Here is a 21,936-nt window from a genome sequence, read left to right on the forward strand (position 1 = left end):
GGCGCTTTTCCCAGTTCATTCACGTTCATGGTGATGCTGACGTTAAGGTAATATACCTGTTTACCAATAATGGCCACAACTAAATAATAATATTAATTTTCCTTTTCAAGCAAGTACTAGGAATAAACTATATAAACTATAATACATTAATACTAGAGGTCAAGGAAATAATTGAGCAGCAAATATTTCCCTGTTGAGTTTCTTTTATTTCTACCAAGGAGCGCTCATGAATAGTAAGAAAAATATCAAGAAACTATAGTGCTAAGCAATGAAATCAATTTTCCAGTGGTCCAATCACAGGTCAGTTAGATTTGCTCTTCTATGTTAATCATCACTTCAACTCTTCTTCACGTTCACTTGTGCTCTGCTCATGCTCCATGCCCTGAGCTGTGGCACCCTGACCGTGGTACTGCCATTGTTGAAGGCGTACATGTGGGCCCCTCCATCATCGACAAGAACCATCGGATAAACTCTGGCCATGATGCAGACCCTGCCGCCGCCTCCAAAGCTCTCCACCGCCGACCGATCAATCTGCACGGCAGCGTCCATTTTCAATTCTGGCATGAAGAGCATAAAGTGAATGACAGAAGAAATGACAAAGCCTCCCAACTCACCAGAGTTCTCAGAGATATCTTTCTTTCCTTCTGAAGGTCAAATTCAAAGAAGCCTCCATAGGCTGGTGTGTACAGGCCTGATCTCAGGGAAGACCTGTGCAAAGAAAGGAAGTGTTTCTTTTTTGTTTTCAGACATCTATATATATTTGGACATTTTTGAGATAAAAAGATCAAAACAAAAACCATATGAACTGACCTTCTTAGATCAGAACACATGAGGATCATGTAGCTTTGCTGCGATTTGTAGACTCTGAAGTGTACAGCAGTGTGCTCCTCCATGTTGTCAGAGGCCAAGACAACAAGTCCAAATGGCCCTATGCCACCTTGAACCGATGCACCTGCTTCTCGGCAATGCTTCTCGACATCCAAAAGCCAGGAGGGATCAAAAGGGTCGGCATTATCAATGGATGTCAGCTCAAAATCTACCTCCACATCAGCCTGTTTGAAGAAAATGATGTGACAGATAAGCTACAGTTTCCCTAAAAAAACATGGACCACCTAAGATGAAGAATAAGTACATACAAGTCTGCCAAATATATACAATTTATATTATATATAGCTAACAGAAGATCTTGCAGCATTTACTGACTTGAAACTTCTTGAAGAAAACTATTTCTTTGGATGACCAAAGCAAAGCATGTTTGCGTAAAGGGAACTACCTGCGAAGTGTCGGTTCCTTTAATCTCAAATAGGTCTCCTTTCTTCAGCTCTAGTCCCTGATGGCTGATTTCATTTCTTCGAAGGGACTCGATCTCTTCAACTGGCCATTGCAGCAACTGCTTGCCATAACTGTCTAACCATATTGTCCTGGGAATTGCCTAAATGTAATAACAGAAAATGTTAGAGGTGTTACACTGAATTTTTAAATATGTTAAATGGTAACTCCAGTATTCTAATGTGAAGCAATTGCATCCAGTTAGGGGCAGATTTTCTTACATGGATTCCAGCCCAACCTTTTGCAACATCATCTGAAGAGCTATCTGTCTCATTAGTCCAACCCCATATGATCCTCCTTCCCTTTTTCGAGTCGAAGAATGACTTTGAAGCATAGAAATTGCCATGATCGATCCTCGACCACAGTCGACGGTCATCTAACACACTATCTGGCATAAAGGTATCACGTTTCAGATCATAAACTCCGATCATGTACTTGTCACAGGAATCTAGGCTCATTTTGAGGACATGCTTGGCGCCATTTGGGATTTCTGCAGATAGGTCCAGTCTGTTAGAGTATATATCTGTATATTGTAGTTTCCCCATATGTTAGGGGGCTTCCTGCATATTTGCACCTGTACATGTACTATATATTGTGGCCTTTGGCCCTCTGGTAATACAACACGCATATTCTTCTAACATGGTATCAGAGCAAAACTTGATCCTAGTTCGTACGTTGTTCCGGCCGTAGTTGCCGCTCTTCGTCCGCCGCCGGCCGCCGCTCTCCGTCCGGCCATCCTCGCCGGCCGATTCGCTCCGCGCTGGCCTTCTCTTCTTTCCGGGCGTGCGCGCGTTCTCTTCCCTGGCCGCCCGCCCCGCCCGATCTCTGCTTCGCCGGCCGATCCGCTCCGCTCCGTGCTCCGCTCCGTGCTTCGCCTGCTGTTCTCCCCGATCCGCCGGCTGGCTGCTGATCGATTTGGCCGACCCGCTCGGCCGATCTCCTCCCGGCTGCTGATTTCGCGTCGCCAGGCACCAAAACCCATCTCCCCTGGTTGATCTCCTCCCGGCTGCTGATTTCCCGTCGCCAGGCACCACATCACATCTCCCCTGGTCGTTCTTTCTAAGTTGACTTGGATCTAAAAAAAAAAAAAAAAAAAAAAAAAGCAAAAAAAAAAAAGAGCTATGTCTTCCGCTGATCCCGTCCCTTCTTTGGGCCCACCTTCGGTACTTGGTATTTGTCCGCTGCCTCCATGCATGACTGCTAGCTATTCTTCGTCGCCTTTTGCAGCCTCTTCACGCGGTTCTGTCCGCGCTTCGCCGACTTCGTCTATGTCGGCCTGCCGCTCTACATCGACTTTTGCGGTCTCTTCACGCGGCTCTGCCCGCGCTTCACCGACTCCGTCTACGTCGGCTCGCCGCTCTTCACCGACTTTCGCGGCCTCTTCACGCGGCTCTGCCCGCGCTTCACCGACTCCGTCTACATCGGCTCGCCGCTCTTCACCGACTTTTGCGGCCTCTTCACGTGGCTCTGCCCGCGCTTCGCCGACTTCCTCTATATCGGCCTGCCGCTCTACATCGACTTTCGCGGCCTCTTCCCGCGGTTATGGCCGCGCTTCGTCGACTCCGTCTGCGTCGGCATGCCGCTCTACATCGACTTTCGCGGCCTCTTCACGTGGTTATGACCGCGCTTTGCCGACTCTGTCTTCATCGGCGTGTTGCTCTCCGTCACCCCCTTTGGTGGCCTCTGTGCGTGTGGATGATAGCTCCTCGTCGGCACTCGACTATACTTCGACCTCTCCGGCCGCGCCCCTCTCGCGCATGAGATAGCGCAGCTTCACCGCTCTGCTTGATGCTTGGGATTCCAGCTTACGTCGGCAGCCTCGCGGTCCGAGTCTCCGCCCTCGTCCTCATTGCACCTACCGTGGCAAAGTTGGCCACACTTCCTCCACTCGCTCGGACGCGGGATCCCGGTTTACGTCGGCCAGTTCCGGGATCGTCGCCGGGCTAGCTCTTCAGGATCTTCTGCAGTTGCACTCTCCGATCGGGACATTCTCGGGGTCTTCGTGGTCCGCTCGCTACTCCAGATTGTTCCTCGCCGGGCGCCGCTGGTTCCGTGATCGGCTCTTACGGCACTCGCGCGACCACCACTTTCTACACGGTCGAGTACGTCCCCGTGGTATCTGGATTCCGGAGCTTCCTTTCATATGACCTCTCGGTCTTCTATCCCGTCCGCTCTTCGGTCTCTTATTTCTCCTGTCCGTGTTGTCACGGCCGATGGTACCTCTATTCCCGTTTCTAGTACAGGCACCCTTTCTACTCCCTCTTTCTCTCGTCCCCGATGTTTCTTATGTTCCTCGCCTTCGCATGAACCTTTTCTCCGCTAGCCAGCTCACCGATTCCGGTTGTCGCGTCATTCTTGACGCCGAGTCTTGTGTGGTTCGGGATCGTCGCACACGAGGCCCCGGTTGGAGCTGGCCCTCGTAGCCGTCGGCCTCCGGGGCTTTGGGAGTTAGACGGCTTCGTGTTTCTTCCACTGCCACTTCATCTGCGCGGTTCTCCTCCGGTTGTTGCCTCTCGTCACCGGCTCTTTTCAGCAGTGGCATCATCGTCTTGGTCACCTTTGTGACTCTCGCCTGTCGTCTTTGGTTCATCGTGGCCTTCGGGGTCTGTCTCTCGGAGATGGGTCGTTACATTCGTCGGGGTTGTAGGTTAGGCAAACGGATTCAGCTTCCCTATCCTACTAGTGTGTCTATCTCTCGGCGACCGTTTGATTTAGTCCATTCGGATGTTTGGGGTCCGGCTCCTTCGCTTCGAAAGGGGGCCATCGATACTATATCTTATTCATTGATGATTTTTCACGGTACACCTGGGTGTTTTTCATGCACTCTCGCAGGTGAGGTGCTATCTATTTATAAGCGTTTTGCGGCCATGGTCCGCACTCGCGTATTCCTCACCCATTCGCGTGTTCCGTGGCCGGATTCCGCTCGGTGAGTATATCTCTCGAGCACCTTCGTGGTGTCCTTGCCGAGGAGGGCACCCTCGCTCGCTTTTCTTGTCCGGCGCGCATGCTCAAAATGGCGTCGCCGAGCGTAAGCATCGTCATCTTCTTGAGACCACCCGTGCTATGATGATTGCCTCTTCTCTTCCGCCACATTTACGGGCTGAGGTCTGTCGCTACATCGGCCCACCTTATTAACATTCAGCCTTCCGCTGCTCTACGGGGTGGCATTCCTCTCGAGCGTCTCTCCGGTGTTTCTCCGGACTACTCGACTCTTCGTTCATTTGGTTGCGTCTCGCTATGTCCTTCCGCCTCCTCGCGAACGCACCAAACCGACCGCTCGATCCGTTGAGTGTGTTTTTCTCGGATACGATGATGAGCATAAGGGCTATCGCTGTTGGGACCCCGTTGGTCGTCGGATGCGCATCTCTCGTGATGTCACATTTGATGAGACGCGTCCCTTCTATCCTCGCCCCACCTCGGGTACTTACCCGGTGGATGATATCTCTTTTCTTCTTTTTCCGGATGCACCCCCTGCTGTCCCTCCTCCCCTCCCTCCTACTTCTGATGCGCCCCCTTCGACACCATCCTCTCGTTCGTCTAGTCCACCTAGTACTCCTCGTTCTCCGGCTTCGGCTCCTTCCGATTCTGTCCCTTCTTCCTCTTCTTCCGATGACTTGTCTTCTGCAGATGACCTTCCCCCTTCTCGGCCTGTTCGTCGGCGTCGTGCTCCGGTTCGTTACTCTCCTAGTCGGTATGGTCTCTCCGTCGTTTCCGAGCCGACTTCTTATCGGGATGCCGAGCGTCATCCTGAATGGCAGCTTGCCATGGCCGAGGAGATCGCTGCGCTTGAGCGCACCGGCACTTGGGATCTTGTTTCTCCCCCTTCGGTGTTCGTCCCATCACGTGTAAGTGGGTCTATAAAATTAAGACTCGCTCGATGGATCTCTTGAGCGCTATAAAGCGCGTCTTGTGGCTCGTGGTTTTCAGCAGGAGCACGGCCGTGACTATGATGAGACTTTTGCCCCTGTGGCTCATATGACTACCGTGCGTACCCTTCTTGCTCGTTGCCTCCGTTCGCCGCCGGTCCGTCTCCCGGCCTTGATGTTCAAAATGCTTTTCTTAATGGCGAGTTGAGTGAGGAGGTTTACATGCAGCCTCCTCCTCGGGTATTCCGTTCCCGATGGGATGGTTTGTCGTCTTCGACGTTCTCTCTATGGTCTCAAACAGGCCCCTCGTGCCCGGTTTGAGCGCTTTGCCTCTCGTGGTGACTCGCTGCTGGTTTCTCTCCTAGTCTTCATGATCCGAGCACTTTTCGTTCACACTTCTCCTCGTGGACGCACCCTTCTCCTTCTCTATGTTGATGATATGATCATTACCGGTGATGATCCCGAGTATATTGCCTTTGTAAAGGCTCGTCTTCGTGATCAGTTTCTCATGACCGATCTTGGTCCTCTTCGCTATTTTCTTGGGATTGAGGTTTCCTCCACTTCGATGGCTTTTCTATCTCTCGGGAGAAGTACATTCAGGATCTTCTTGCTCGTGCCTGCTCTTGGGGATGAGCGCACGGTTGATACTCCTATGGAGCTTAATGTTAAGCTTCGTCCTACCGATGGTGATCCCTTCCCGATCCCACACGTTATCGTCATCTTGTTGGGAGTCTTGTTTATCTTGCTCGTCACTCGTCCCGATATTTCTTATCCTGTTCATATTCTCGAGTCGGTTTGTCTCGGCTCCTACCACCGTTCACTACGGTCATCTCCTCCGTGTTCTTCGTTACCTTCGTGGCACGATCACTCGTCGCCTTTTCTTTCCTCGTTCTAGCTCTCTCCGGCTCCAGTGCTACTCGGATGCTACGTGGGCGAGTGATCCTACGGATCGTCGTTCACTTTCTCGCTTACTCGTGTGTTTCTTGGTGGTTCGCTTGTTGCTTGGAAGACGAAGAAACAGGTAGCGGTTTCTCGTTCGAGTGTTGAGGCCGAGCCGCGGGCTATGGCTTTGTTGATTGCTGAGGTGACCTGGTTACGGTGGTTGCTTGCGGATTTTGGGGTCTCCGTTACGACACCCACTCCACTTTTGTCCGACAGTACGAGTGCTATCAGTATTGCACGTGATCCGGTCAAGCATGAGCTGACCAAGCATATTGGTGTTGATGCTTTTTATACACGTGCTCAGGTGCAGGATGAGGTTGTTGCGGTTCATTATGTGCCTTCAGATTTGCGGTTGGCGGATTTCTTTACAAAGGCACAAACTCGAGCGCAGCATGTCTTTTTACTCTCCAAACTCGGTGTTGTGGATCCACCATGAGTTTGCGGGGGGTGTTAGAGTATATATCTGTATATTGTAGTTTCCCCATATGTTAGGGGGCTTCCTGCATATTTGCACCTGTACATGTACTATATATTGTGGCCTTTGGCCCTCTGGTAATACAACACGCATATTCTTCTAACACAGTCCACCACTATTTCCTGGCAATACCGCGAAAAAATCTGGGCACTCCCACATTGAGGAGACATTGGATGAATACAACGGGTGATCAACTCTAGTCCAATTCAGAAAGTCTTGACTCTTGTACAAAAGTGCAGCACCGTAGCCATTAAGCTCAGCACCAACTGCTATCCTCCACAGTCCATCCGGTCCAATCCAACCGGTTGTCGGATCCCTGAACTGGCTCGCGTTCAAGCCTGGCCCGACTGGTTGGATCACCGGGTTATTACCTGCTTTTGTCCACTCCCTCAGATACGGGTCAGACTTGTTTTTGGGAAGCACAATGTTCTGGAGCTGACGGTTCTCCTTGTCGGCTCCGGTGTATATGATAATTGGTTGATCACCAGAAATAATTGTGGCTGAGCCGGTCCAGCAACCGTTTATGTCACTTGGGATATCCCGTTCGATCGCGGGTTCTACTGGGATCCAGTTGATGAGGTCTGTCGATACTGAATGGCCCCAAATTATGTTACCCCAGAGGGATCCATTGGGGTTGTACTGGTAGAACTCATGGTAGATACCATTGTAGTACATCGGTCCTGAATTGTTTTATAAAGGCCGTATAAGTTGTAGGATGCGTCTTCTAATTTTGTTTGTAAAAGTGAGATATGCATACCATTTGGATCTTTTGTGTTGCCGTAGAATTCCAAGGGTCACCAATCCATCGGATATTTGAAAAAGTGAGAGAATGTCAGTGACTTGAGAACAGAAAAACATGTCAATCACTTATAACAGATGTACACTTGATAGGATTTTACAATCGGTAAACAAGGGCAACGATTCTAGATCTCAAAAACAGGTTAGTGCATTATTACTTTTGGATCTGTCGAATCACTTTTTACAGACATGATTTGTGGTGTTGTAATTAAGCCTGTCATGGAAGATGAATAAAAAAAATCAATGTTTTGCGTAACAAAAGTAATACTAACAGTGGAGCAAATTGCACATTTCCGGAGAACACAGGGAATTGGCATGCACCTTGTTGACAAGATGCATACTACTACATAAGTCGATTTTTAGGAAATTAATTCACTGAACGAGTATACTTCAGATTTGCGCAAGCATCTACAAAACAGAACTGAAAATAGTAGTATATCAGTGCTACTGAAATCTAACTGCAGTGCCTCACAGTGAGCATCTATCGTGTGCAGAGCTGCACGATTAATGAGTTGGCCACCTACCTCCCCTCACCTCTAATTACTACTTCAAGAAAGCACAAACAGTATGCAGCGATACTTGTACTGATATAAGTACTATGGATATTTTAACAAATAAGTATATTATTCAGTATTAGCAGAAAATTTTAAGCCAGCTATACTTTGTTTAACTTAGCTCCTCCAATTGGACAAAACACTAACGAACCAATCAGATCACATGCTTTTTCTTGGAGCAAGAACAAGAAAAGCATACCGAATCACCGAGTTCTCATTGGCCACAACTAAAAGTCAACAGGAAAAGCAAGAAAGCAGAGAGGAAGAGAGAGACGTGAACATACCATTGATCCAGTTCTTGGGGGGCTGGAAGTGGTAGGCAGTCCTATACCTCTTGCTGACAATGGAGGAGACCTTGTGAGACTGGGGGAATAGGAAGACCCTCTCTCCATTGACGAGGTGGTTGGATACACAGGAGGAGGAGAAGAGGACAAGGAGGAAGAAGGGCCAACCTTGGGCCATGGGGACAGAAGGAGGGAGGAACCGGGGATTAGTTCAGATGGGGATGTGATGTGGATGAGAAGACTTTGCTAACTTGTTGTTTACGACCGGAGGTAGCCCAGTCATGACACTTGCTTAGGATGGTCCAGAGAGCGTTTCAAAAGTCACTTTCGGAGATTTTTTGCTGGAAGAAATGTGTTTCAGAGGGATGAACTTTTTTTATTACAACTTGGTGTTCATTTTTCACTCTGAACCTTGCTCTGTGGTAGTATCATGGAGAACACAGCCACTGCCAGTCCAAAGTGAAGAAGGGGTTAAAAATGGTGGTGTTCCCTAGGCTATAAGACAAACTAGAGAGAACTGCAGAAGAGGATTGTACTTAACGTGATTAGTTTATTTATTGAAAATGTGATTTTTTATGAGATGGTAGAATGTAAAAGAAGTTGGCACAAATGCCAGGTTATTAATCGAAGAATTTCCTTGATCCAATCTGAGAGTGGTTGCGTGGATTTATGAGAGACTGCTGCATCGACTTACAGTAGAGAAAAAAAATCATGAACTAACAAAACAAGAGTTAATTAAAGGAAACCAATTCAGCATCCCTTATATCAATTTATCATTTTTTCGATAAAATAAATATATTAATATCGTGAAGATACCAATTACATCTTAGCATTTGCACCAACTAGATGTTCAAATACTTAAAGGATGCATACATCCAAGAAAAAATGGGAGAAAAACAAAAACAAAGACCCCGTCGTGATGATGATACACTCGCCACAACAGCACTCTAACCACCGCCAAAGACACCACCCGAATTGTCAAAGAGATTCTCCAAAAACAACGCCTCTAAGAATGAAACAATACACCAATGTTGCTATCGCCTGATCGAAAATCTTGGGTTTCACACTAAGATTCGTCCAAACTTACATAGATTCGAACGAAATTTGACTAAATTTAAACTAAACGTAATCTAGAACCACTTGCGGCGGCCGGAGGCGTCGTAGTACTGCTGGAAGTTGTACATCTCGTCTGTGACGACCTCCTGCTTGACGCGCTCGTCGACGGGCTCGTCAACGGGCTCGTCCTTCACCAAGCCGCTTGGTCCTGGCTCGCCGTCGTCGGTGAGGTCCACCAGCGGCTTGCCGGAGTCGCGGATGGACAAGGCGATCGCCGCGTCGAGGTCGCCCCTCCAGGCGTCCTTGTCCTTCATGGACGCCAAGAACGCCGCCCGCAGACTCGGGCGGTCCTCGGGGTCGTCGCCGCTGGCGATGAGCCGCTGCTGCCGCTCATACTCCGCCCGACGGCGCCGCCTGCGACGCTTCCTCCGGCTCCTCCTTCACCTCCGGCTTCGGGATGAGGGGGGCGCCGCCGCCCCTCCCTTGCTGCCGCTGCCGCCACGCCTCGTGTTGGCGGGCGTCGCCGGCTCCTCCTTCACCTCCCGTTTGGGGACGGTGTACGTCGTCCTCCTCGGCTGCCATTGAGGAGACGGCGGCGGCGACGACGGCATCTCCAGCCTTGGAGCGCCGTTGCGGATGCCGCGGATGACGTTCTCGAGGATGCGCCCCGGAACACCCCAGAATAGGGCGCAGCCGTCCTTGTTCCAGCTATTGGGGCCGCCGACGAGCCCCTCGTTGCTGTCCATCTCGATGTCGTACTTCGCCTTGAAGTACGGCGTCCACCGACGTCGTTGTTGTCGACCGCCCACGTCGGATCCAACCGCTCCCGGGCGGTGAGTTGAGGCCGACGGGCCTTGACGGCGTCCCGCCATTGGTCCGTGCGCGGCTGCGGCGCGGCGGAACGCCAATGCCGTTCACGGCCATCTTCCGACCACCGGCCGCTAGCGGCCGCATGTCCGGCGGGGCTGGATACCGGCGTGGTGCAGCGCCCACGCCTCCCGGCACGGTGAGGCTACCGCGGCCAAAGCCGTTCGCCGCGGCGATCTTGCGGGAGGACGAGCTCGATATTTTTGGAGCGACGAGGAGAAGATCCGAGAGGGAGGCGGCGGCGACGAGAAGGTTTGTGAGCGGTGAGAACTGCGAGGCGTCTTTAAACAGCGGCGGCAGCGGGTGGTTGCACGCAATAACGCCGGCGCGGACGGCCACGCGGCCATGCACGACGAGACGCGTCCCTGCGTCGCCTTGGAAAATAGGGACGCCATTAACGTCGCTTGACCAAAGGTAGGCGACGGGGTTTTAGGCTTCCGAGCCGCTCACGCGTCAGGCCCGCGTCGGTTCGCCTCGCTTTTCGTTGTGTCCGGCGTGCCCGGAGCGTCCCCTATGGGACGGGGACGGGCTCGGGGCGCCGGACAAAAATGGGCTTTGGGGAACGCGGCTAGAACGGTTTTTTTGTCCGGCGCGTCCCAAATCCCTTTGGGGGACGCGGCTGGAGACGCTCTAATACTCGTCCATGGAGTCTACAAGTGAATGCGGCCGGGGTGGTAGCTGAAGAGGTTGCCGTGGTCGCCGCGGCCACCCCGCCCGGCGTTAGATCCCGCGGGGGCATGGACGTTCATCATGGCTGCGTACTCGTCCATGGCGTCGGACTTGGTTGCGCGGCAGAAGCCGGTCCTACTCCTAGCGGCTTCTATATATATCTCGTCCCCACGCGAGTGTTCGACGTGAACTCGGAAGTATCTTGGAGCGAATCTCGGCAGCAAGAAAAAAACTTCGCACTACGAGTCGGGAGAAGAAAAATAACGTGAAACAAAAAAAGAAATGACAGCTGTGGGATTTGAACCCACGCCCTTTCGGACCAGAGCCTAAATCTGGCGCCTTAGACCACTCGGCCAAACTGTCTTAGTGTTCGTTCTTGTGTCTTGTCGTTTATTAACATGAACCAAAGGTCTAGCTCTGTCTTACTGCTCTTCCTTCTACTGTCTACGTACTTGTCATGCCAATCAGTAAATCCTCAACTATCGCAACGATCTGATCAGTGGATCTATGGATGATCCGGAGATGTAATCCAGTCAGTGACCTGTAGTCTTCTGTAAGAAAATAAATGGAAACAAAACAAGCCTCTGAATCTAGAGAAGTATTTTATCTTCGGAAGACCTCAACCTTGAGGGATGGTGGTCCAAGTTGTTGAATGAGGCTTCGGACAATCGCAAGGTCTTGTCCTCCATTATCATGCTTGTTAGTTTGACCATTTGGAAGGAGCGGAATGCTAGAATTTTCAACCATAAGTCCACACCAACCGTCGCCCTCCTCAACATCATCAAAACCGAAGTGAAGCTTTAGGTTGCCGCGGGTGCGAAGTGTTTGAGTTTTGTAACAACGGGAGAGTAATCCCTTAGTTTTCCCATCGAGTTTTCTTTGTTTTCTTTGGTGAACCTTTGGTCTTGTCTAAACTCTTCCCCTTAATTAATGAATAGTGGCAAATCTTTTGCCACTCGTTTCAAAAAAAAAAACAGGGTTTACCATTCATAAATTAAAGAGATGCATGAGCAACGACAAACTCCTCAAGTAATGACAACGGGGGTGCCAAGCAAAATAGTTTTGAATGATCCAAGCACGCAACATACTAAAAGTGGCCACGCGACAAAAAGAAATATATTCAAATTTGACATAGTACGCCCAAGAAACATAAGATAGTTGTGCGCACGTGGGTTCTGATCGACAAGACATGTGTGTTTTCTAAACAAACGATCTGATGCACAATACTTGATTAGTTGGGTTGTTTCGATCATCATAATTTCCAAAACCGAGTTGCTTAGTTATATGCAGATTTAAAATCATAGAAAAAATTAAATCCACAATCATATGTTGCTTTCGGCTCCCCATGGTGTGTGCTTTGATGTAGCTGAATCATGTGAATTGCAAATAACACTTGTGTTGCATGTTGATTATTGAACACATGAAAATATTGACAATATATGCCGAACAAAGTGCAAAACCGACAATTTGAAGATAAACACCTCATACTCTATAGAGTTTCATACTTTACCTACACCTAAAATAGACATACACTCTAGAAACATCGATCCATGTATTTGTTAGGTTAGATCTCTGCCTATAAATTTAAGGATACTAACTGAACATGAACACATACTCCATTAGTCCAAATAAGTGGCACGAATTAACGTAAGTAAGGCGTGATTTTTTTTTTGTCATCTAGTTCACTCCGACCTAGGGGTATTTATAGAGCCATGTCTAAAGTACAAATTAAAAATAAGTTTCGTTGCAAAATACAAATTTGATTAGATTTTTTTATAGCAATAGACATAATGTTTTTCTAAGAATGTTTCCTAGAAATTAGCATGATATTTTTTTTATTTTATGTAATTAATATGTATATGTATTTATATGTTAATTGGATGAGTGATAAAGTAAAAAAAGTTAATATAAATAATTGAGTGTCAGTTACCCTCGTTGAGAAGACGAGCTTGGGATTGGTAAAAAATCTAGATGATTTCGCTGGACAAGTTTTAATGATGGGATGGTTGAAGACACGATCAAAAATGTTATGTTTAATCCCTACAACGCTTAAAGGCTAATCTGGAAAACTTAGGTGCCTCCATGCGTCAAGTTCTTTCATTGGCTCACATTCAAGGACATGTGCTGGACTGTCGAATGTCTGCAACGGCGCGGCCTGCAACATCACCCTAGGTGACTTCTTTGTGACTTAATCCATGAAGCACTTGATCATGTCATGTCCCTTCTCGAAGCAAGTCTGATTTGACACCATGTCTTTGCTTTGGCTCACATGTATACCTCTCGACGGTGAACCCTCCCTCAATAACTGGTGGCTCGCCACGAGGCAGAAGATGCCAAAGCTAATACGCAAAGGCCTGGCTACTACGACGCTCCTTGTCCCCTAGCTGATCTGGAAACACCGCAACTCCTACGTCTTCGATGGAGAACGACATTCGGTCCAGCTAGTGAATGATCAAATCAGGGTACGGAGGATGCTTTGGGCCAGAGCTGGGGCACTTGGCCTTCGTGCCACCTTGCCCACTGGGATGTCCATTGATCTCTTGTACTGATAAGTTGTAGCCCTCATCGGTGGCTTGTATATGTAACAAACTCTTCTTTGCAATGAAAAAAATGCAATGTCATTGTGTTTTCTTGGAAAAAAATGCTATGATTAACGCAGGGACAGATTAATAGGCCATGGTTGTTTGATTGTTACCAAATAAGAGATTTGTGCATTATTAATTAACTCAAAATATGTGGTTTTGGAACAATTTGTTCTAAAGTTGAGGAAAGATGTTATAAGTTCCCCTAAAAGTGGAGGTTTGCAAAATTCTCTCTAAATTATTATTTATGTGGAGTTTGTGAAAATAAGCTGAAACTATAATTTAAAATGTCTTTTATATGCAGCATAACAATGGCAAAACAAATGTATATGATCCATTGTTCCCAAAAACTATTTAACACAAAAATATGTCGATAAAACTAGAGCTCCACCTGGTTGCGGCCACTGCACATCAACCACATGAAGGGTCTTTTGCCATCGCTAAACACAAGAGTGGCAGAACAACAACAATAAAAATAAAAATAAGCATATCGATTTTATTTATTTTTGTGCAGATAATAGTAATTATAGTATATGAATAACTGAGATCAAGGAAACAATCAATTACGCTTGCCTGCTAAATTTCAGTTTATTTCTACGAACGAGTGCTCATGAATAAGAGAAAGAATCAATAAAACGAATTTGCACTTCTGTGTTAATCATCACTTAAGCCTTCTTTAAATTCACTTGTGCTGTCATCATGCTCCATGCCCTGAGATGTGGCACCCTGACCGTGGTACTTCCATTGTTGAAGGCATACATTTGGGCCTTCCCGTCATCGACAATCGCCACTGGATAAACTCTAGCTATGATACAGACCCTGCCACCGCCGCCAAAGCTCTCCACCGCCGACCGATCAATCTACACGGCAGCATCCAACCATCCCTTTTCAGTTCTGAATGAAGTGCATGGCATGAATATCAGGAGAAATGTCAAAGTATCCCGACTTACTAGAGTTCTCAGAGATATCTTCCTTTCCTTTTCAAGATCAAATTCAAAGAAGCCTCCATAGGCTGGTGTGTACAGTCCTTGTCTTAGGGAAGACCTGGGCAACGAAATACATATTAGCTTTCATGGACATATTATGGAGAGGACTAACCAAAATTAAGGCAAAAAAAGTTCTAACCTTCTTATATCAGAGCACATGAGTATCATGTACTCTTTCTGTGATTTGTAGACTCTGAAGTGCACAACAGTGTGCTCCTCCATGTCGCTGGAGGCCAGAATAACAAGTCCAAATGGCCCTATACCACCATGAAGCGATGCACCCGCTTCCCGGCAATGCTTTTCGGGGTCCAAAAGCCAAGAAGGATCAAAAGAGTCGGCATCATCAATGGAGGTGAGCTCAAAATCTATCTCCACATCAGCCTGTTTCAAGATTATTTTTTGCCTCATTAAGTACTGTTGCTCTATAAAAATACATGAAACACCTAAGCGTACTATATATACACCTATTTTTTGTTCCAAAAACTATTCAGTACTATATAATTAGCAATTCTCAGAACACCCAACCACTTTTATTGGCACAACATTCTGAAGAAAAAAAAGATATCTTTTGAAGACCAAGTAAGCACGCTTGTGAAAAGGAAAGTACCTGCAAAGTGTCAACTCCCTTAATCTCATAAAGATCTCCCTCCTCCAGATCTAGTCCTTGATAGCTGATTTCATTTCTTCGAAGGGACTCAATCTCTTCAACTGGCCATTGCAGCAACTGCTTGCCATCACGGTCTAGCCAAATTGTCCTGGGAATTGCCTATGTGTGATGAAACGTCAAGTTAAAGATGATACGCTGTTCAATTTAAGCACAGCCAATTAGGGGCTGATTTCCTTACATAGATACCTGCCCAGCCTTTTGCGACGTCATCTGAAGAACTATCTGACTCGTTAGTCCAACCCCATATGATCCTCCTCCTATTTTTCGAGTCGAAGAACGATTTTGAAGCATAGTAATTGCCGTAATCGATCCTCGGCAGCAACCGACGGTCATCGAGGACAGTATCAGGCACAAAAGTATCAGATTCGAGATCATAAACCCCGATCATGTACTTATCACATTGATCCACACTGACTTTGAGGACATGTTTGGCACCTTTCGGAATGGCTGCGGAAAGGTCCAGTCCACCGTTACTGCCCGGTAATACCGCGAAGAAGTCCAGGCACTCCCACATAGTGGAGGCACTGGATGAATACAATGGGTGATCAACTCTACTCCAATTCAGAAAGTCTTCACTCTTGTACAAAAGTGCTGCACTGTAACCATTCACCTCAGCTCCAATTCCTATTCTCCATAGTCCATCCGGTCCGATCCAACCCGTCGTCGGATCCCTGAACTCGCCCGGGTTCATTCCTGGTCCAACCGGTTGGAGCACGGGGTTATTGCCTGCCTTGGACCATTCTCTAAGGTACGGGTCAGACCGGTTATTAGGAAGCGCAATGTTTTGGACCTGATGATTTTCTGCGTCGCCACCAGTGTACATGATGACCGGTTGACCACCGGAAAGAATTGTGGCTGAGCCGGACCAGCAACCTTTTATGTCACCTGGCGTATCCGGTTCTATTGCGGGTTCAAGTATGATCCAGTTGACAAGGTCAGTCGAAACCGAATGGCCCCAGACAATGTCACCCCATTGGGGTCCATTGGGGTTATGCTGGAAGAATAAATGGTAGATGCCATTGTAGTACATCGGTCCTGAAATTTTTATAAAGGCAGAATAAGTTCTAGAATCCTGCAATTTCTTTTCCTTCTTACTTGAAAGTGTTTTGTGCCTGAAATAATCATACCATTTGGATCTTTTGTGTTGCCGTAGATTTCCATGTATCGCCAATCCATCAAATATGTGAAAAAGGTGAGAGAATGTCAGTGACTTGCAACAGATGTACAATTAATAGGATATAGCTGGTAAACAGAACCAAAGATATTCTAGATCTAAAAACTGTCCAGTACATCTTTACTTTCTTGTTTCTTCTTACTATAACAGATCTCTCCAACATTTTTCAGACACATGATTTCTGGTGTTGCAATTAGGCCTGTAAATGGAAGGATAGACGCCATGCTTCCTTAACTGAATGTTTCCTGACCAAAAGTAACAGTAGCAGTGGAGCAAATAATGGACATCTTCAGAAAACACTATGGAAGTACATAGCACTTTCTATGTAATTTTTTTTGAGGGAGCACTTTCTATGTAATTAATTCACCATTTCTGCAATGAATATTGTTTTTTGTGTCAGCAACCAAAGAATATTGCGATCATCTAAATCTAACCGCGGCGCCTTAAACTGAGTGTCTAATGTGTGCAGCATTCAGCAAGAAATATGCACAAGCAATGAGTTGGCTACCAACCTTTCCCCCTCCTATAGTTTACTTTTATACAAAAACAGTTTTCAATGAGAAAAGTACAGGGTATCTTTCAACAAGTATATTATCCAACATTAGCACACAAAGTTAAGATCTGCTACTAGATTCAACTTAGCTACTCCTGTTGGGCAAGGCAGCCAATCAGACCAGTTTTTCCCCCTTGGACCAAATCAGACAGTACACTCTGAGGCTCTCTGATTGGTCACAACCAGAAGCCAAAGCTAGAAAGCAGAGAGGAATCTTAAAAAAAAGAATCAGAGAGCAAACATACCATTCATCCAGTTCTTGGGCGGCTGGAAGTGGTAGGCGGTCCGGTACTTGTCGCTGACAATGGAGGGGACCTCTGGTGCCCGTGCACAGAGGAATAATCCCTCGCCATTCCTGCTGCAGAGGAAGATCCTGGATACATAGGAGGAGAAGGAGAAGAGGGCAAGGAGGAAGAAGGCCCAAGCTTGGGCCATGGCGACAGAAGGGGCTAGCACGAGGAGGGAGATAGGATGTGTGCGGATGCTCTGTGGCCTGTGGGATTAGAAGCTCTGCTTGCTGGCTAACTTATTGTTTAGTTAGGTGAACAGGGGTACAACAATCATGGTATTGGTAGTACCGTATTTGGCTTGTTCCAAAAATGATTCCAAATTGAAGTCCTTCTCACAGATATTTTCTGGAAGGTTGAAGATTTGACAGTGATGTTTTTTGCTTCTTTTCAGCTTGTGTCTATTTACCATACAAATGATTGCTTTGTGGCAATATCATGGAACACAACTAATTTGCCGTTTTACAAGAAAACAGTCGCGATTCTAGGTGAGCACGTGAATTATGGTTATACGTGTTCCAATTTTTAGGAAATTGGCAACAGACACACGCAAAAGCAAATGACCAAACGTAATGAGGGCAGACATGCCCGAGCAACTCTGACGTTCCATCAGTTTGGCGCCATGCTTCAAGTGCAGATTCTGAACGCACAAGTGGCAGCGGCACAAGTCCAGTTAACCACGATAGTTCCCAAAGAAGTTTTTTTTTTTCTGCCAACATTGCACTTTCGCCCAAAAAAAGAGAGAGATGGCGGTATAGACCAATAATATATACCAAATTATATAGTTGAGAATGTATAAATCATGCAGTTCTCCTTAATTTAGTTCCTTCTCCTTAATTTAACACATGCAGTTCTCCTGCATGGTTCGGAAAAGAGAATGCATAAATCATACTAGAGGAACATGGAAACAATCAGCTACTTTTTGGAATTTCCTTTTATTTGTACCAAGGAGAGTTCTTGAATGAGAGTACAAAAATGAAGAAAAAGAAATTGCTCTTCTCTGTTAATCATCACTTCAACCCTGAATTACATTCACTTGTGCTGTCATCATGCTCCATGCCCTGAGTTGTGGCACCCTGACCGTGGTACTTCCATTGTTAAAGGCATACATGTGGATCGTGTCGTTGTCGGCAAGTGCCACTGGATAAACTCTGGACGTTATGCAGACCCTGCCACCCCCGCCAAAGCTCTCCACCGCCGACCGGTCAATCTACACAGAAACATCGAGCCATCCATTTTCACTTTTGACATGAAGCGCATGAAATTAATAGAATGAGAAATGGCAAAACCTGCAACCTACCAGAGTTCTGAGAGATATCTTGCTTTCCCTTTCAAGGTCAACTTCAAAGAAGCCTCCATAGGCTGGTGTGTACAGTTCTGATCTTAGAGAAGACCTGTGCAAATTATTATTTTTAGTTTCAGACAAAAAAAGAAGATGGAGAATAATAAGAGAAATTGAGGCAAATACCATAAGCACTAACCTTCTTAGGTCAGAGCACATAAGAACCATGTAGCTTTGATGTGATTTGTAAACTCTGAAGTGCACAACAGTGTGCTCCTCCATGTTGTCAGAGGCAAGAACAACAAGTCCAAATGGCCCTATGCCGCCTTGAACCGATGCACCGGATTCACGACAATGCTTCTCGACATCCAAAAGCCAGGAAGGATCAAAAGGATCGGCACTGTCAATCGACGTCAGCTCAAAATCTACCTCAACATCAGCCTGTTTCAAGAAAATGACGTGCCAGATTAACTACAGTGGCCAATATTTTTGTTGCCAAATATGTACGGTTTTTACAATTAAAATTTATTATAAGACTCTGCAGCTACCACTCGCATGACACTTTTTTGTACTGAAACTTTTATCATTTGGATGATCAAGTAAGCATGTTGGTGTAAGGAAACTACCTGCAAAGTGTCAATTCCCTTAATCTCAAATAAATCACCCTTCTTCAGCTCTAGTTCTTGATGGTTGATTTCATTTCTTCGGAGGGACTCAATCTCATCAATTGGCCATTGCAGCAATTGTTTGCCATCGCTGTCCAACCAAATTGTCCTGGGGATTGCCTAAATGTAATAAAACTGGAGGTTAAACATGTTACACTGATTTGCTAAATACGTTAAATCATTATTTAAATACGAAGCAAAGCAATTAAGGTTAGGTTTTCTTACATGGATACCGGCCCAACCTTTGACAACATCATCTGCAGGACTATCTGTCTCGTTAGACCAACCCCATATGATCCTCCTTCCTTTTTTCGAGTCAAAGAATGATTTTGAAGCATAGAAAGAGCCGTAATCGATCCTCAACCACAGCCGACGGTCATCTAGGACAATATCCGGAACAAAAGCGTCACGTTTGAGGTCATAAACCCCAATCATGTACTTGTCAGACGAATCCAGGCTCATTTTGAGGACATGCTTGGCGCCTTTCGGGATGGCTGCGGACAGGTCCAGTCCACCATTATTGCCTGGCAATACCGGGAAGAAATCCGGGCACTCCCACATAGCAGAGGCATTGGATGTATACAGGGGGTGATCAACTCTAGTCCAACTTAGAAAGTCTTCACTCTTGTATAAAAGTGCAGCACCGTAGCCATACAGCTCAGCACCAACTGCTATTCTCCATAGTCCGTCAGGTCCAATCCAACCGGTTGTCGGATCCCTGAACTGGATCAAGTTCATCCCTGGTCCGTCCGGTAGAAGCACTGGGTTATTTCCTCCTTTGATCCATTCCCTCAGGTATGGGTCAGACCGATTTTTGGGAAGCGCAATGTTTTGGACCTGACGACCCTGCGAGTCGCCACCGGTGTATATGATCACTGGCTGATCACCATTTATAATTGTGGTTGAGCCTGTCCAGCAACCTTTTATGTCATTCGGGGTATCCCGTACCATTGCAGGTTCAAGCCGGAGCCAGTTGACGAGGTCGGTTGAAACTGAATGGCCCCAAACTATGTCAGTCCCAATGGTGCCACCCGGGTTATGCTGGTAGAATTCATGGTAGATGCCATTGTAGTACACTGGTCCTGAATATTAAATAATTTATAAAGACAGTATAAGTTGTAGGATGCTGCAATTTCTATCCATTTTATTTAGAAGTATTTGTGCTTGAGATATTCATACCACTTGGATCTTTTGTGTTGTCGTAGATGTCCAAGGATCGTCAATCCATCGGATATTTGAAAAAATACGAGAGAATGTCAATAACTTGCAACAGATGTACAATAAATAGGATAAGATTATAGCTAGAGCATGAAAAAATCTAGATTTTAAAACAGGCAGTACTTCATTGCTTGTGTCTGGGTATAACATATCTGTCATGTGTCTAACTAGTATATTTCAGGCACGTGATTTCTGATGTTCTAATTAGGCCTGCTGTAATGGAAGAGACAAAACGTCATGCTTTCCTTAACTGAATGTTTTCTGACCAAAAGTAACACTAACAGTGAAGCAAATATGGACATTTTCAGAGTACACTATGGAAGTGGCATATACACGATTTGGGAGGAGGTACACAACACTTTGTTTTGCGCAAGCATCTAAAGAATATGGCTAGTTGGCTACCATTGAGAATTCCTCAAGATCTAACTGCTGCGCCTTACAGGGAGTACCTACTGTGTGCAACATTCAGAAACAGAATCACAAAGTAATGAGTAGGCTACCAACCATTCCCATGCCTAAGATTACTTTTGACACGAAAGCAGTTTGCAATGATTACTATTGCACATTCTGTGTCCACAAACTATACCGAGAAATATGCACAGATAAAAATGATCCTACTGCAAAAATATAATGTATATTTTAACCAGTATGTGACTGAAAATTGGCACAAAAATATCTGCTACTAGGTTTAACTTAGCTCTCCAGCTGGGCAGAGCAAGAAAAGAACATCAGATCAGAGAGACTGTGACTGGCCACAAACACTAGCGAAAGCAGAGAGGAAACGTACCGTTCATCCAGTTCTTGAGAGGCTGGAAGTGGTAGGAGGTCCGGTACCTCTCGCTGGCAATGGATGGGAGCTCTGGCTCCGGAGACCGCGCACAAAGGAAGGATCCTCCCTCGCCATTCCTGCCGCAGATGAAGAGCCTGGACACATACGAGGAGAAGGAGAAGAGGGCGAGGAGGGCGAAGGCCCAAGCTTGGGCCATGGGGACTGGGGAGTGAAGGTAGAATGTCTTGTGAGATGAGAAGGCTTTGTATAGACTTTAAGCAGGCGACATAGGTCACGACACTGCTTAGGACGGCCCAAAGATGTTCACAAGTCCTTGTCACACACATTTTCTGGGAGAGGAAGATTCGATAGGGATGTCTAATCATTTATTTATTTCCACTTGGTGTCCATTTCCCGCTCAGATCCTTGCTTTGTTGTAGTATCATGGTAAACACAACCATTCTTCAGTTTTTCAGTTGAGAAATAACACCGTCGCAATTCAAGGTGAAGATGCTATAAAAAAGAATTATGTGTTCTTAGATTACACATTACATGATCCCATGGAACTTGCCTGAACTTTGTCAAAATTTGAACCTATCTAGGTGCTAAATAGTGTTTAGATACATCTAAATTTTAGTAAAGTTCAGACAAGTTTCATAAAATACTTCTTAAAAAATGTACTTCCTAATAAGCAAATTTTATGAGTGAATTTGCTGAAAGTAAAGTACTCCCTCCCTCCCAACAAAAATGTCAAAGATTTGTCTAAATTCAGACGCATCTAGACACGAAATAGTAGCTAAATACATCTAAAATTATATAAATCTTTGATACTTTTGATCGGACGAAGGGAGTAAGAACCAGTCGGGCGAAACCATGTGGTTCGTCATTGCCTGTATTGTTATTATTATTATTT

At 46.3% G+C, this 21,936-nt stretch overlaps 3 protein-coding genes and 1 non-coding gene across 4 annotated transcripts; all 4 read right to left on the reverse strand.

Moving 5' to 3' along the window:
- Window positions 1-245: 245 nt before the first annotated feature.
- Window positions 246-8,484, reverse strand: LOC124666010 (beta-fructofuranosidase, insoluble isoenzyme 4-like). Its single transcript, XM_047203359.1, has 8 exons — window positions 8,249-8,484; window positions 7,370-7,378; window positions 6,723-7,292; window positions 1,551-1,837; window positions 1,274-1,432; window positions 811-1,052; window positions 615-708; window positions 246-531 (listed from the first exon to the last, which is right to left on the reverse strand). The coding sequence occupies exons 1-8, from the start codon at window positions 8,424-8,426 to the stop codon at window positions 337-339; spliced, it is 1,734 nt and encodes a 577-aa protein (XP_047059315.1). The 5' UTR covers window positions 8,427-8,484; the 3' UTR covers window positions 246-336.
- A 2,639-nt stretch (window positions 8,485-11,123) lies between these two features.
- On the reverse strand, window positions 11,124-11,203 carry TRNAL-UAG. Its single transcript has one exon. It is a non-coding gene; the product is annotated as a tRNA-Leu (tRNA).
- A 2,714-nt stretch (window positions 11,204-13,917) lies between these two features.
- Window positions 13,918-17,336, reverse strand: LOC124661812 (beta-fructofuranosidase, insoluble isoenzyme 4-like). The gene is made up of 7 exons (XM_047199697.1): window positions 17,048-17,336; window positions 16,203-16,211; window positions 15,254-16,110; window positions 15,016-15,174; window positions 14,548-14,789; window positions 14,373-14,466; window positions 13,918-14,282 (listed from the first exon to the last, which is right to left on the reverse strand). The coding sequence occupies exons 1-7, from the start codon at window positions 17,235-17,237 to the stop codon at window positions 14,088-14,090; spliced, it is 1,746 nt and encodes a 581-aa protein (XP_047055653.1). The 5' UTR covers window positions 17,238-17,336; the 3' UTR covers window positions 13,918-14,087.
- Window positions 17,337-17,985: 649 nt separating this feature from the next.
- Window positions 17,986-21,261, reverse strand: LOC124665416 (fructan 1-exohydrolase-like). The gene is made up of 7 exons (XM_047202829.1): window positions 21,042-21,261; window positions 20,216-20,224; window positions 19,262-20,118; window positions 18,998-19,156; window positions 18,571-18,812; window positions 18,390-18,483; window positions 17,986-18,299 (listed from the first exon to the last, which is right to left on the reverse strand). Exons 1-7 carry the CDS (start codon window positions 21,238-21,240, stop codon window positions 18,105-18,107), a joined length of 1,755 nt encoding a protein of 584 aa, XP_047058785.1. The 5' UTR covers window positions 21,241-21,261; the 3' UTR covers window positions 17,986-18,104.
- Window positions 21,262-21,936: the final 675 nt, after the last annotated feature.

This window comes from Lolium rigidum, chromosome 6 (assembly GCF_022539505.1).
Source record: "Lolium rigidum isolate FL_2022 chromosome 6, APGP_CSIRO_Lrig_0.1, whole genome shotgun sequence".
Lineage (NCBI taxonomy): Eukaryota > Viridiplantae > Streptophyta > Magnoliopsida > Poales > Poaceae > Lolium > Lolium rigidum.

Coding starts and splice junctions, on each gene's coding strand:
- LOC124666010 (XM_047203359.1), bottom strand. CDS start 8,426: ATGGCCCAAGGTTGGCCCTTCTTCCTCCTTGTCCTCTTCTCCTCCTCC. Junction 1,433..1,550: donor AAGGTTGGGCTGGAATCCAT/GTAAGAAAATCT, acceptor TATTACATTTAG/GCAATTCCCAGGACAATATG. Junction 532..614: donor AGATATCTCTGAGAACTCTG/GTGAGTTGGGAG, acceptor GCTGCCGTGCAG/ATTGATCGGTCGGCGGTGGA.
- LOC124661812 (XM_047199697.1), bottom strand. CDS start 17,237: ATGGCCCAAGCTTGGGCCTTCTTCCTCCTTGCCCTCTTCTCCTTCTCC. Junction 14,790..15,015: donor AGGGAGTTGACACTTTGCAG/GTACTTTCCTTT, acceptor ATCTTGAAACAG/GCTGATGTGGAGATAGATTT. Junction 14,467..14,547: donor ATGTGCTCTGATATAAGAAG/GTTAGAACTTTT, acceptor TTCGTTGCCCAG/GTCTTCCCTAAGACAAGGAC.
- LOC124665416 (XM_047202829.1), bottom strand. CDS start 21,240: ATGGCCCAAGCTTGGGCCTTCGCCCTCCTCGCCCTCTTCTCCTTCTCC. Junction 18,813..18,997: donor AGGGAATTGACACTTTGCAG/GTAGTTTCCTTA, acceptor TTCTTGAAACAG/GCTGATGTTGAGGTAGATTT. Junction 18,484..18,570: donor ATGTGCTCTGACCTAAGAAG/GTTAGTGCTTAT, acceptor TAATTTGCACAG/GTCTTCTCTAAGATCAGAAC.